Source organism: Arvicola amphibius, chromosome 4 (assembly GCF_903992535.2).
Source record: "Arvicola amphibius chromosome 4, mArvAmp1.2, whole genome shotgun sequence".
NCBI classification, from domain to species: domain Eukaryota; kingdom Metazoa; phylum Chordata; class Mammalia; order Rodentia; family Cricetidae; genus Arvicola; species Arvicola amphibius.
Window position 1 is genome coordinate 59,033,651 of NC_052050.1, and position 12,466 is coordinate 59,046,116.

The 12,466-nt window shown below is 40.1% G+C and overlaps 1 protein-coding gene across 1 annotated transcript in view; it reads left to right on the forward strand.

The window, feature by feature from the left end:
- Akap10 (A-kinase anchoring protein 10) overlaps window positions 1-12,466 on the forward strand; it is a 68,721-nt gene that overhangs the window by 8,057 nt on the left and 48,198 nt on the right. The window contains exons 3-4 of the mRNA XM_038328037.1: window positions 5,576-5,758; window positions 6,248-6,808. Of these exons, the coding sequence (XP_038183965.1) occupies window positions 5,576-5,758; window positions 6,248-6,808 (744 nt within the window). The remainder of the gene's footprint in view (window positions 1-5,575; window positions 5,759-6,247; window positions 6,809-12,466) is intronic.

Sequence of the window (12,466 nt, forward strand, 5' to 3'; positions counted from 1 at the left end):
AATTATCCATGATTATGACTTAATTTCTCTTTAGCATGTATATTCTAACAAGGCTTTACTGGCATTTGCTGGCTGCTCTAAAGTGAACCAGTTCCTTATTAATCATATGTTTGATTGTTCCCTAACAGTCATTAGTTGGCTTTGTTCAGTAAAACACACACTGAGCCATGACAGCTAGAGAGACTCCCATTTACAAGGCTGGTTTTCTATCTGTTCAGAAATGTGGATGAGTAGTTTTCACTGTATTGGGTCAGTGGCCTTCATTTAAGTTTATTTACAGTTCTTTGTGGGTGTTAATACACTGTTCTTATTTATGGGTTTAAGTATGGTTTTTTTCTTTTTCTTTTTTATGATATGTGGCTAGCATTGAGTGTTTATAATCTGCTTAGTTTGCCAGAGAGTTTAAATATACCATTTACAAGGTTTGCAACGTTAGAGAAAAACATGCCCCTACAAGCCTTACTGAACCATATTACTGATAATTTAAAGTGAGTTGGAGACTGTATTAAACTATTTTCTTTAAGCCAGATGTGACTGGTTAAGGTAAAAGGTCTTAAGAGGAGGTTTGTGAAACAGGTCTGACCGTGGTAGAAGGAGGGGACTGCTAGCACAAGCCATCAGAACTGCCGTCTTCACCCAGAGCTGACGCTGGAAGTGTGACTTTGGAAAGTCAAGGAGCTTTCTTCAGATTCATGTGTACAGTGAGGAGACTGCCATCATTTTGTTTTCCAGTGGGTTTTTAATCCTCTAAATTAATTGAAATTTAAAAATTTCATGCTAGGTCGGTAAAGTGAAACATACAAAAGCATTAAAAGAGGCGGCAGTCCTAGAAGTTTGTACTCAGAGGACCCTCGAGAGGCTCAGTAGGTAAAACTGCTGGTTGGCAGGAGAGAACTGATTCCTGGGAGTTATTTTCTTATTGCCACAAACATTCCCTGTCACACATGCTCACAAACTTGTTTGCATGCATGCATATGCACACATATGCATACACCCAGACATACATGGGGATAAAAGTAAAGTTGCGATGTGATTACCAGGTCCTGCTTTGATTTACAGTAGCAAATAGAGCAAAAATAATAATGGCCTCCATTTATAGATCACTTTTATTCTTTTTGGATTTGGTTTTTAAAGATAGGGTTTCTCTGTGTTACAGCATGGCTGTCATGGAACTAGTTTTGTAGACCAGGCTGCCTTCAGGCTCAGGGATCCTCCTCCCTCTGCCTTTCGAATGCTGAGATTAAAGGTGTATGCCACCATGCCTGGCCAGCGCTTTTATTCTTGGCATTAAAAAAAAGTTGGCTGTAACAGAGATCACAAAAGACTGGGATATTGCCTTTATTGAGTCATATAGTGGTAGGGGAGAGAAAAAATTGCCAAATAATTTTTCCAGGTAGTTTGAACTAGTGATGGTAATAAAGAGATCAGGACAAAATTGAAAGTCCAACAGGTTAAATGAATTGAAGATGTTACTGATTAGATCTGGAATGTGAGGGACACAGATGTGAGGTTTATCACTTGCTACCTTTCTGGCTTGCCTCGCAGAACCAAGCTAGGGAATTACATGTTCAGTTGTGGTATATTGCATGGAAGCATTTTTGAGTCATTCATTTTTATATGTTTCACACACAGTAATTCTAGGATCTGAGGTTTTAACCAAAGATACAAGACTCTAAATGACCTAGGTTGGAATCCTTCCTGTCTGTTGAAATGGCCCTTCCCAAGTTCATAGACCTAGGACAAAGTATTTAACTTTTCTACATGTTTGCCTTTACCTCTAAAATGGAGGAAATACCAGTCTTGAAGAATTGTCCAGAGAGACCAAAACGTAAGTAAACCCACAAACCAAACTTAGAGTGCCTGGTCTGTCACAGGTAGTGCAATGGTAGTGGTTACTGCCTAGTCTTAAATAGTGAGCTCAAGTGAAGGATTGCAAGGAGCCCAGAAAATTTGAGGTTAGCAAACTTTAGGGAAGACTTCATGGAAATGATGCAGTCTGTATACACACTGAAGAATAAAAGGATTTAGATGAAAGAGAAGATTGTTTATTTTGTCCCTGCGAGCCTTTTAAGTTTTTTGAAAATATATATATTCAAATAAATATATGTATTCAAGTATGTATATTTATATATGGAGTAGAAGGGCCATCAGATAAGTAAAGGGAAATTTTTACAGAAAGATTGAAATGAGGCTATACAGACCCAGAAAGATCAGAAAAGAGACCCTCGTCACTGAGTTGCTGCCAAGGACTCAGCTGACTCTCTTTCCAGTCCCCTCACTTCCTGGTGCTCCAGTGCTCCCTGTCTGTCCATCCCTGCCGCCAGCCCTCTTCTCCTGCAGCCATCTTGCGCAGGCCATTTCCACCAAGGAGAAGGAATTGTATCAAATGCTTGTTCTCCAGAACTTCCAAAGTTGATGACCTGCTTCCTGATGGCACTGAAGATTATATCCATATAAGAATTCTACTGGCAGGAAGACGCTTATGACTGTTGTCCCAGGGATTACTGATAATTATGATAAAAAGAAGCTAGTGAGGCATTTAAGAAGAATTTGCCTTTGTTGCCATCGTACTATAATTGAGCATCTAGAATATGGAGAAGTAATTCAGCCACAGAGCAAGCATACAGCAGCTCCTGATAGAGACTGGGCTGGCTAAGGATGATTACCTGAAGGGGCATGGATTTTAAGTGCTTATGTCTCCCTGAAGCTTAAGTGAGGATTTTTTTTCCAGTAAGTAGATTTTCCCTTCTGTCCCTTGTCACTTTTTTTCCCCCCGAGACAGGGTTTCTCTGTAGCTTTGGAGCCTGTCCTGGAACTAGCTCTTGTAGATCAGGCTGGCCTCGAACTCACAGAGATCCACCTGCGTCTGCCTCCCAAGTGCTGGGATTAAAGGTGTGCACCACTACTATCTGGCCACAATTAAAAAAAAAAAAAACAAAACAAAAAACCTCACATCTTGTGTAATGTATCCTTTTGCGATCCATTTATACTAGTGTTAACTCCTTCATGCAATAAATGAAAAAGAGCCATTGCCTCCTCCCTAAAACAAACAAACAAAAGCCAGAAAGGAAAGTTAAGCCAAATAAAATGGGATACCACTGTGGGCCTTTGAGCAGGATGCTAATGTTGTGTGGTTTTGTGACAGGTAGTCTGGAAGAATTCTAAGAAAGACCCAGGAATTCTTCCGTATTGTAGAAAAAGAGTTTAGTCTTGAAAATAAGAACGTAAGCAGGGGATGGAGCCCTGGCCCTCTTTAAAAGCAATGTATGCTAGCTGTTTCATCACTCCCTCTTCAGCCCTAAGAAAAAGAACCCACAAATGAATTCATAGCATTTTTGTTATCATGGATATCTAATGAAGATATTTAGAAAGGTTTTCTTTATTTTTATTTTTATTTATTTATTTATTTATTTATTTTTTGTTTTTTGTTTTTCGAGACAGGGTTTCTCTGTGGCTTTGGAGCCTGTCCTGGAACTAGCTCTTGTAGACCAGGCTGGTCTCGAACTCACAGAGATCCGCCTGCCTCTGCCTCCCGAGTGCTGGGATTAAAGGCATGCGCCACCACCGCCCGGCTTAGAAAGGTTTTCTATGTAGCTATTGTCTGTATGAAAAAACTAACTGGCAGGCATGGTGAGATGGCCCAGTGGGTAAAAGTGCTTGCCATGAAAGCCTGGAGACCTTGGGTTTGATCCCCTGGGACCCACATAAAGGTGGAGGAGAGAACCAATTCTGCAGAGCTGTCCTCTGCATTCCACACGTGCACTGTGGCATATGTACTCATACCACATCATGTGCACACACACTTGTGAAAGTTTATTTTTTATTTTTTATTTTTTGGTTTTACAAGACAGGGTTTCTCTGTGGCTTTGGAGCCTGTCCTGGAACAAGCTCTTGTAGACCAGACTGGCCTCGAACTCACAGAGATCCTCCTGCCTCTGCCTCCCGAGTGCTGGGATTAAAGGCGTGCACAACCGCCAAGCTGACAAATAAAATTTTAACTCAGCTTCAACAACACGTTTAGGTGTCACTCAGCAGGACTGCAGTACTGGGTTGGTATTTCCTGCTGCTGCATTGCTAACTTTTTTGGGAACTGAGCTCTTATTCTTTAGAGATAAGTGTGATTCTCAACTTTAGCAGCTGAGCTCTCTCTCCAGCCCATAATTTATAATGCTGAAGTCAAGAGGATAATACTATTTCTTCAGACTATTAAAGAAATATTTTGGCGCACGCCTTTAATCCCAGCACTCGGGAGGCAGAGGCAGGCGGATCTCTGAGTTCGAGGCCAGCCTGGTCTACAAGAGCTAGTTCCAGGACAGGCTCTAGAAACTACAGGGAAACCCTGTCTCGAAAAAAAAAACCAAAAAAAAAAAAAAAAGAAATATTTTCTGAACAAAACAATTTGTGGTCTTGAGGGTCAAACCCAGGATCTGCTTGACAAATGCTAAGCAAGCAGTTCTGCCACCGAACTGCATCTCCATTGGCTTTGTAAATTTTGTTTATTCTTATTATTAGTTTTTGAGAGAGGGTCTTATTATGTAACCTTAGCTTGCCAGGAACTTACTATGTTGACCAGGCTGGTCTTCAACTTGAGAGAGATTTCCCCTTATTCTTTTTCCTCTGTGTGCTGGGATTAAAGGATGGGACTGCCCTGCCTAAGAGTTTTATTTTTAAGTAGCTTGAACTTCAGTTTGCTGCTCAATTTAAAAAGTAAAGTATTGTGATAAACAGTTTTCTAGATTTTTTTTATTTCTCTCAGGAATTTATTCTAAATTCAGTTTTGTTTGTGAAGCAAGCAAGGATTAAGAAAATGAAAAGGTTCACCTTTCAAAATGCTTTCTAGGTTTTTATACTTTTCTCTTTTGGGAGACAGGTTGTGCCACTTTGCCCAGACTAACATGGAAGCTGACTTGACTTCCTGGCTCCCTGCTGGGGTGTTGGTTGTTTAACACCGGACTAAGCTTGGCTTCTGTACTAAGTCAGAGTTTTCAGAGAAAGAGCTCTCTGAGTCATAGTTTTATTAATAGAGTGTTTTCTTTCCACTTTGCTTCTGTTTTATAGAATTATCTTCTCAATATTTATTTATTAGAGGTGGGCTATGTAGCCCTGGCTGTCTTGGAGCTTTCTCTGTAGACCAGGCTGGCCCTGAACTGACAGAGATCCACCTGTGGCCTCCTATTTGCTGGAATTAAAGGCATGTGGCAACATGTCTGACTTATTTAATTTTTTTTTAATGTAAAAGGGTGTTTGGTCTGCATGTGTATTGTGTGTCTGTACATCATGTGTGTGTCTCATAGAGGCCAGAATAGGGCACCATATCCCTGGAACTGGAGTTGCAGGTGTTTGTCAGCCTCCATGTGGGTGCTGGGCTTGTACCTGAGTGCTCCGGAGAGCAGCCAGTGCTCTTAGCTGTTGAGTTATCTCTTCAGCCCCTTAACTATTTTCTGAGTGTTGCTTAAGTATTAGAAAGTTTAGTTTTTTTGTTTGTTTGGTTTTTTAATTTTCTTAAAGCCTGCTCATGGGTTTCAAATCATCAAATTGTGTTTAACTTTACACATTTTTTTTTCAAAATTTATAGCATCAATAGCTGTACATTCCCCACAGAAGAGCACTAAAAACCATGCCTTGCTGGAAGCTGCAGGACCAAGTCATGTTGCAATCAATGCCATTTCTGCCAACATGGACTCCTTTTCAAGTAGCAGAACAGCAACACTTAAGAAGCAGCCAAGCCACATGGAGGCTGCTCATTTTGGGGACCTAGGTAAGTGACTGCCACTTCTTATTAATGCCTAATAAAGGGCAAACATAATAAAACTTGTGAGATTCCAGTCAAAAGATATTGAACTTCGTAATTGGAAGAAGCTTTGAAAAAAAAGATTAAAAAAATAAGTGCAAGTGTAATGAGGTAGTGCTGTATTGTGTTCATGTAAATATAGGAATGTCCAATAGAAAACTGAAGAGATGCATTTGACCACTTAATAAAAATGCACAGAAAAGATTACTGACTTCAATAGTACTTTGATACAAATCAAAACCATGAATTAAAATATACTCAGAGTTTGCTAATTTGAATGTTAAGTGGGGCTGAAGGAAATGGCTACTCCTAGTTAGCGATGTTGTAAAGGAGTAAAAAAGATTATTTTGGAAATAGTCTTTTTGGAAGTGTTGTCTGATTCCAATGTTAGAAAAGTTTGTCTTTAGATAGGAAATTGTTACCAAAATAGCTAATTTATTTGCTTCTGTCTTTTAGGCAGATCCTGTCTGGACTATCAAACTCAAGAGACCAAATCCAGTCTTTCAAAGACCCTTGAACAGGTCTTGCGTGACTCTGTTGTCCTCCCATATTTCCTCCAGTTTATGGAGCTTCGGAGAATGGAGCACTTGGTGAAATTTTGGTTAGAGGCTGAAAGTTTTCACTCTACAACTTGGTCCCGAATAAGAGCACACAGTCTGAACACAGTGAAACAGAGTTCATTGGCGGAGCCTGTCTCTCCATCTAAAAAGCCCGAGACAACGTCAGCATCTTTTGTAACTGAGTCTCTGGACAGGAGGTTGGGGGATTCTAGCTCAGCCCCACTGCTCGTGACTCCACCAGAAGGAATTGACCTGAGTGGTAGAACTCAGAACACTCAGAATCACTTGCTGCTCTCCCAGGAATGCCACAGTGCCCCTTCTCTCCATCTTGAAATGGCCAGAACAGGAGCTCCTCAAATCTCCACAGACTCCCGAGAATCCTCCCCCAGACTTACAGTAGCCAGTAGAAATAGCCCCTCTTCTCCACTGCGAGAACTGTCAGGAAAACTCATGAAAAGTAAGTATGTGACGCCTGTGCCTCATCACCATGCGGGACTTCAAACGAGGAGGACGGGTCGGCATAGACTCTTTCTGCCTCCAGTTTACACCCGTAGGAGGGTTCGGAGGAGTGAGGGAGCCGCTGCGGAAGGAGATGTTGAGTGGGGACAGTGCAGCAGGGCACTGTGCTGCTTATTTTCACATTTGTCCAAGTAGATGGTCTCCTGGTCTCAGTCCTCATTTGTCACTGTCTAACTGCACCTTATAGGTTCATTTTCTTTTTTAGATTGCTGATAGGTATCATTTATTGAGTTCTGTATTAAGTATATTTGGATTTCATCTAATTGTCATGATAGCTGTGTTAAGTAGATATTAATATTCTGTTTACCCTGGAGATGATTGTGGTTTAGAATGTTCCTTCCTGGGTTGTCTAGTAAGTGATGAGCTAGAATTAAACAGGCATTTTGAAAATAACACTTTTTTCTTTCTTGTTCTCTTAATTCAGAAATTGCACCACATTCTCATTATTTTAATTATTGCTCTTTGGAATTCTTATTATCCAGACTTTATCTTTTTTATCTACTCTCTCTCAAAGGCTGGGTGACTGCTTCAGATGCTGGTAGCTGTCTACACAGATAGGTCTGGTTTGCTAATGAATCAGTTTTAGTGTGTCAGTTCATCTTGCAGAGTTTCTGGATTTCTGTAAGATTTTGTGTGTAAATGTGTGTGAACGTAGGCTTGCATGTAGAGGTCAGAAGAGAGTTTTCAAGTGTGCTTCCTTCCATAGTAGGCTCCAGGGATTGGCTCTCAGATTCATGGGACAAATGTTTTTACCCACTGAACCATTGTCAGCCCCTGAATTTATTTCTTGAAAAAAAATTTTTTTCTGAAATTTTTTTTGGTAATTTCTTCTTTTCTTCACTCTCATTTTGATCTTATTTTTATTTTCTCGAATTTGTTAGATATAGTTGTCTGATGTTCCCATCTATAGTTCTAGTGGATCTGAGTCAGTGGTTTGTTTCGTCAGACTCACACTCTTGGTGTGGAATGTAGATTTTTTCAGGGGGTGGGTATGTGAACATACTTTTACCACAGTTTTCTAACTGAGCTCAACCAGCCACTTGTTTTGTGAGCCTGTGTGTGTAGACAGTGTTTAGACCCTGTAACTAGAGTTACTCTTTTGTTGTGTTAAAACACTGGCCAGAGGCAGCTTAGGGAAGGAAAGGGTTTATATCCTCTTACACTTCCGACCATGCTCCATCATTAAGGGCAGTCAGGGCAGGAGTTCAAAGCAAGAACCTGGAGGTAGGAGCCATGGAGGTATCCCACAGAGATCTTCATTAAACAGTCTGCTTCTGTGAGCAGCATTGTCTACCCATTCTGTTATGTCCAGACTCCTTTATATTTTAAAATTACCTTTTAAAAGTCGTAGGTTTCCGTAAAATTTTTGATCCCTCTCCTCGCATCCTTAAGTCTAATGTTTTCTATTTCCTTTCTCCATTAGTGTCTGCCAGAGATTAAACATAGGACTTCAGATTGAGCTATATCCCTTAGTCTGTACTTTATTTAAGAAGATAATAAATTTGATTTCAAGATCTTAGTTTATGTTGTCAAGGGGAGAAAACAAAGTAATTTTTTTAGCTGACTTTGGTAAAGATAATTACTTTTCCTAGTATATATGTGTCTTCATAGCTACCTCCCTGGCTTCCTGGTTGGCTTTCCTGATAGCCCTGTCTGTTGTGGTTCTTATGGTTTGGCCCCACTTCCACTGACTAGTTGCTTTATTGTGTTAAGCTTGCTTTATCATCCAGCATCCTCAGGTAGGGGTTACTGAACTTCCTGACCTCCTGGTTTTTATAGATGTGTGTATGTAATCTGTACACCCATTCTGTGAGTTACGTTTGTGTGTGAGCCACCATTTGGGTGCTGGAATTGAACCAGGTCCTCTGGAAGAGCAGTTGGCACTTCTAACCACTAAGCCATCTTTTCAGCCCCATGACCTCAGGTTGTTTGTGTTTTTTGTTTATAAAGACATTGTTAGTAATTTAAAATAATAGAAAAAATTTGGTTACTTCATGTGGTAAATTCATTATTTCAATAACTAATTATGGTAGATTTATTCTCGTGCTTATTATACATCTCATTCTGTTTTGTTTTGGTTTTTTTTTGAGACAGGGTTTCTCTGTAGCTTTGGTGCCTGTCCTGTAACTAGCTCTTGTAGACCAGGCTGGCCTTGAACTCACAGAGATCAGCCTGCCTCTGCCTCCCAAGTGCTGGAATTAAAAGTGGTGTGCCACCACCGCCCTGCTACATCTCATTTTTAAGATATAATAATAGATGGCATAGTCACAGACTAACTATTCAGGGAAATTTTTATTCAATTTATGAAATATCTGAAGAATTTTCTATTACATAAGCTTTTATATTTTAATTAATTTTAAATTACTTCATATGTCCTGAATTTCAAGAATTTGTTCTTAAAATTTAGTGATCTAAAGTCTTATTCTTTAAAAATTTTTTTAAGTTTTATTATTTTATTTTACATGTATAAATGTTTTGCTTTTATGCATGTACGTGCACAAAATGTGTGCCTATTGGGTCCCCTGAATGGGAGGCTATGGATGGTTGTGAACATGTGGTACTGATAGTTGAACCCAGGTCCTTAGCAAAAGGGACAGAGGTTCTTAACATCTTAGTTCTCTCTCTAGTCCCTGAAATATATCATTTTCAGAAAAACAAACAACCGAAACATCACCAACAACAACAAAAAAAAACCCTTGTATTATCTTAGTTATAAGAAATAATAAAGGGCTGGAGAGATGGCTCAGTGGTTAAAAGCATTGCCTGCTCTTCCAAAGGTCCTGAGTTCAATTCCCAGCAACCACATGGTGGCTCACAACCATCTGTAATGAGATCTGGTGCCCTCTACTGGCCTGCAGGAATACACGCAGACAGGATATTGTATACATAATAACTAAATAAATATTAAAAAAAGAAATAATAAAGTTCTAGATATATTTATTTGTATGGAGTCACTATTTGAGTTCTGTTGTGATAGTTAAGACCATCTCTAGTCCCACCTACTTCACAGAGTGAAGCAGGACGATCACTCTAAGAGCTTATCAAGGGAATCTGGGGCCAGTCTGAGCTGAAAGACAAGGTCATTTTATTTTGAGTGTTTGGTCTGCAAGTATGCCTATGCACCGCTATGTGCATTGTCCTCGGGCCCGAAGGTCCTGGAACTGGAGTTACAGCCAGTTGTGAACCTCCATGTAGGTTCTGGAAGTCAAAGCTAGGTCCTTGGGAAAAGTAACTAGTGGTCTTAACTAAGAAGTCTATCTCTCCAGCCCCTTAAATATTTTAAAAACTAATTATAGAAATGCTAAATTGAGGAACTTAGTGCTTAAGCATCCTCCTGATGCCTGAAGGAAAGTTCCTTTTTTCCAATTTTTGATGCATCACATACCTTAAAAGGTACATTTTAAAAAACAAAACAGGATATTTTAAGGAAATTTTTCTGTTCTTTTTTAAGTCATACTATTCGTGTGTGTGTGTGTGTGTGTCTGTGTGTGTGTGCACTTGCACGTGCACAAGTGAAGGTGCCCTGCATGCTTAAGGTCAGAGGACAACTACTATATGGGTCCCTGGTGAGCCCTCTTTCAGGTCCCCTTTATTATTTATTTAGTTGGTTAGTTTTATTGTTGTATTCTCTTCTTTTTATTATAGAGTATTAAAATTAGTACAGTCTAAGTTTGTGTTGTCTTGTTGGTTTTGGTTGATTGATACTTTGTTAATATTATCTATTTATATTGCCCAGACTGGCCCCAGATTCCCTTGATAAGCTCTTAGAGTGATCGTCCTGCTTCACTCTGTGAAGTAGGTGGGACTAGAGATGGTCTTAACTATATATTCTAGAACTTACTATGTAGATCAGGCTGGCCTAGAACTTAAGAGATCTGCCTGCCTCTGCATCCTAAGTACTGGGATTAAGGGTGTGTGCTGCTGTGTCTGGCTTCATTGATATTTAAAAAAACGTTTTATTACTTCTTTGAGAAATTTGTGTTTATATTCAGCATCCTAAACTCTGCTCAGACCCATACTCCCTTCTCTACACACCCAACTTTGTATCACTTTTTAAAAATTTATGTTTTTATTTAAATCTGTCAAGACTTGTACTACCCAAATAGTCTTAGGTATGTGATCTTCCACTGGCGTGTGTATTTAGCAGTGACTAGTTATATTCTTAGAGAAAACTGACTTCCCGTATCCCAGCAGGTATTAGCGTCAGCTAGGGGTCACGTGGGACTTTGTGTTCCACTTTGGAGACAGGGTCTCACTGTATAGCTTTGACTGTCCTAGAACTCACTCTGTAGACCAGGCTGACCTTAAACTCTCAGAGGTCCACCTGCCTCTGCGTCTTCCGTGCTGGGATTAAAGGCGTGCTCCACCATACCTGGTTTAACAACTCTCCTCTTTATGCTAGAATTTGAGCTGGTTTGGGCTTGCACAGGTCTTGTTTTTTTTTTGTTTTTTTGTTTTTGGTTTTTTCGAGACAGGGTTTCCCTGTAGTTTCTAGAGCCTGTCCTGGAACTAGCTCTTGTAGACCAGGCTGGCCTCGAACTCAGAGATCCGCCTGCCTCTGCCTCCCGAGTGCCTTGCACAGGTCTTGTATATGCTATCATAATTGTTGTGAGTTCAGGTGTGTAGCTACCCTGCTGTGTTTAGAAGATACTGTTTGCTTGTAGTTGTCTATTGCCTCAGACTTTTTTTTTTTTTTTAAAAAGTATTTATTTTTTATGTATACAATATTCTGTCTGCGTGTATTCCTGCAGGCCAGAAGAGGGCACCAGACCTCATTACAGATGGTTGTGAGCCATCATGTGGTTGCTGGGAATTGAATGCAAGACCTTTGGAAGAGCAGGCAATGCTCTTAACCGATGAGCCATCTCTCCAGCCCCTGCCTCTGACTCTTAAACTATTCCTGCCCCTCTTCCACAATGATCCCTACCTAAGTTTTGAGATGAGGGAGTATGATATGTATGTTGCATTTAAAACTAAACATTCCATAGTCTCTTATTCTCTTCCTCAGCCAGTTGTGAGTCTCTGATGAAGACTGAGTGATGCACTAATTTATGGATATATAAACAAGTCATTAGATGTCATTACTGTGTCCATTTAGTAGTAGGTTCACCTCTGGGGCCTATGACTTGTCTAGCTATAGGTTCTTGGCCCAATAATGGTGCTAGATTTTTATATTATGCTAGGGTTTTATATTATGTAGTGGACCTTAAATCTAGTCCAAGAGTGGTTGGTTATACCTGTGATTGTTCTGCCACTGGTGCCCCAGTGGGCATGCCTTGCCAAGCCGTCCATTGTTGTAGCCAGTGAGTTCATAGCTGGATGAGATTGATGACTCTTTTCCCTCAGTCCTATGCATAGTGCCTTCCGTAGCTGTAAAGCCTAGTCAGTGGGAATAAGGTTTCCAGGTTGGTATCTATCTACATGTTCTATGATTTAAATATATGGTGTCTTCAACAATAGCATCTGTTTTGGGTTTTTTTTTTTTTTTTTTTTTTTTTGAGACAGGGTTTCTCTGTTGTAGCTCTGGCTGCCCTAGAACTCACCCTGTAGACTAGGCTGGCCTTGAATTCAGAGATCCTCCTGCCTCTGCCTTTCC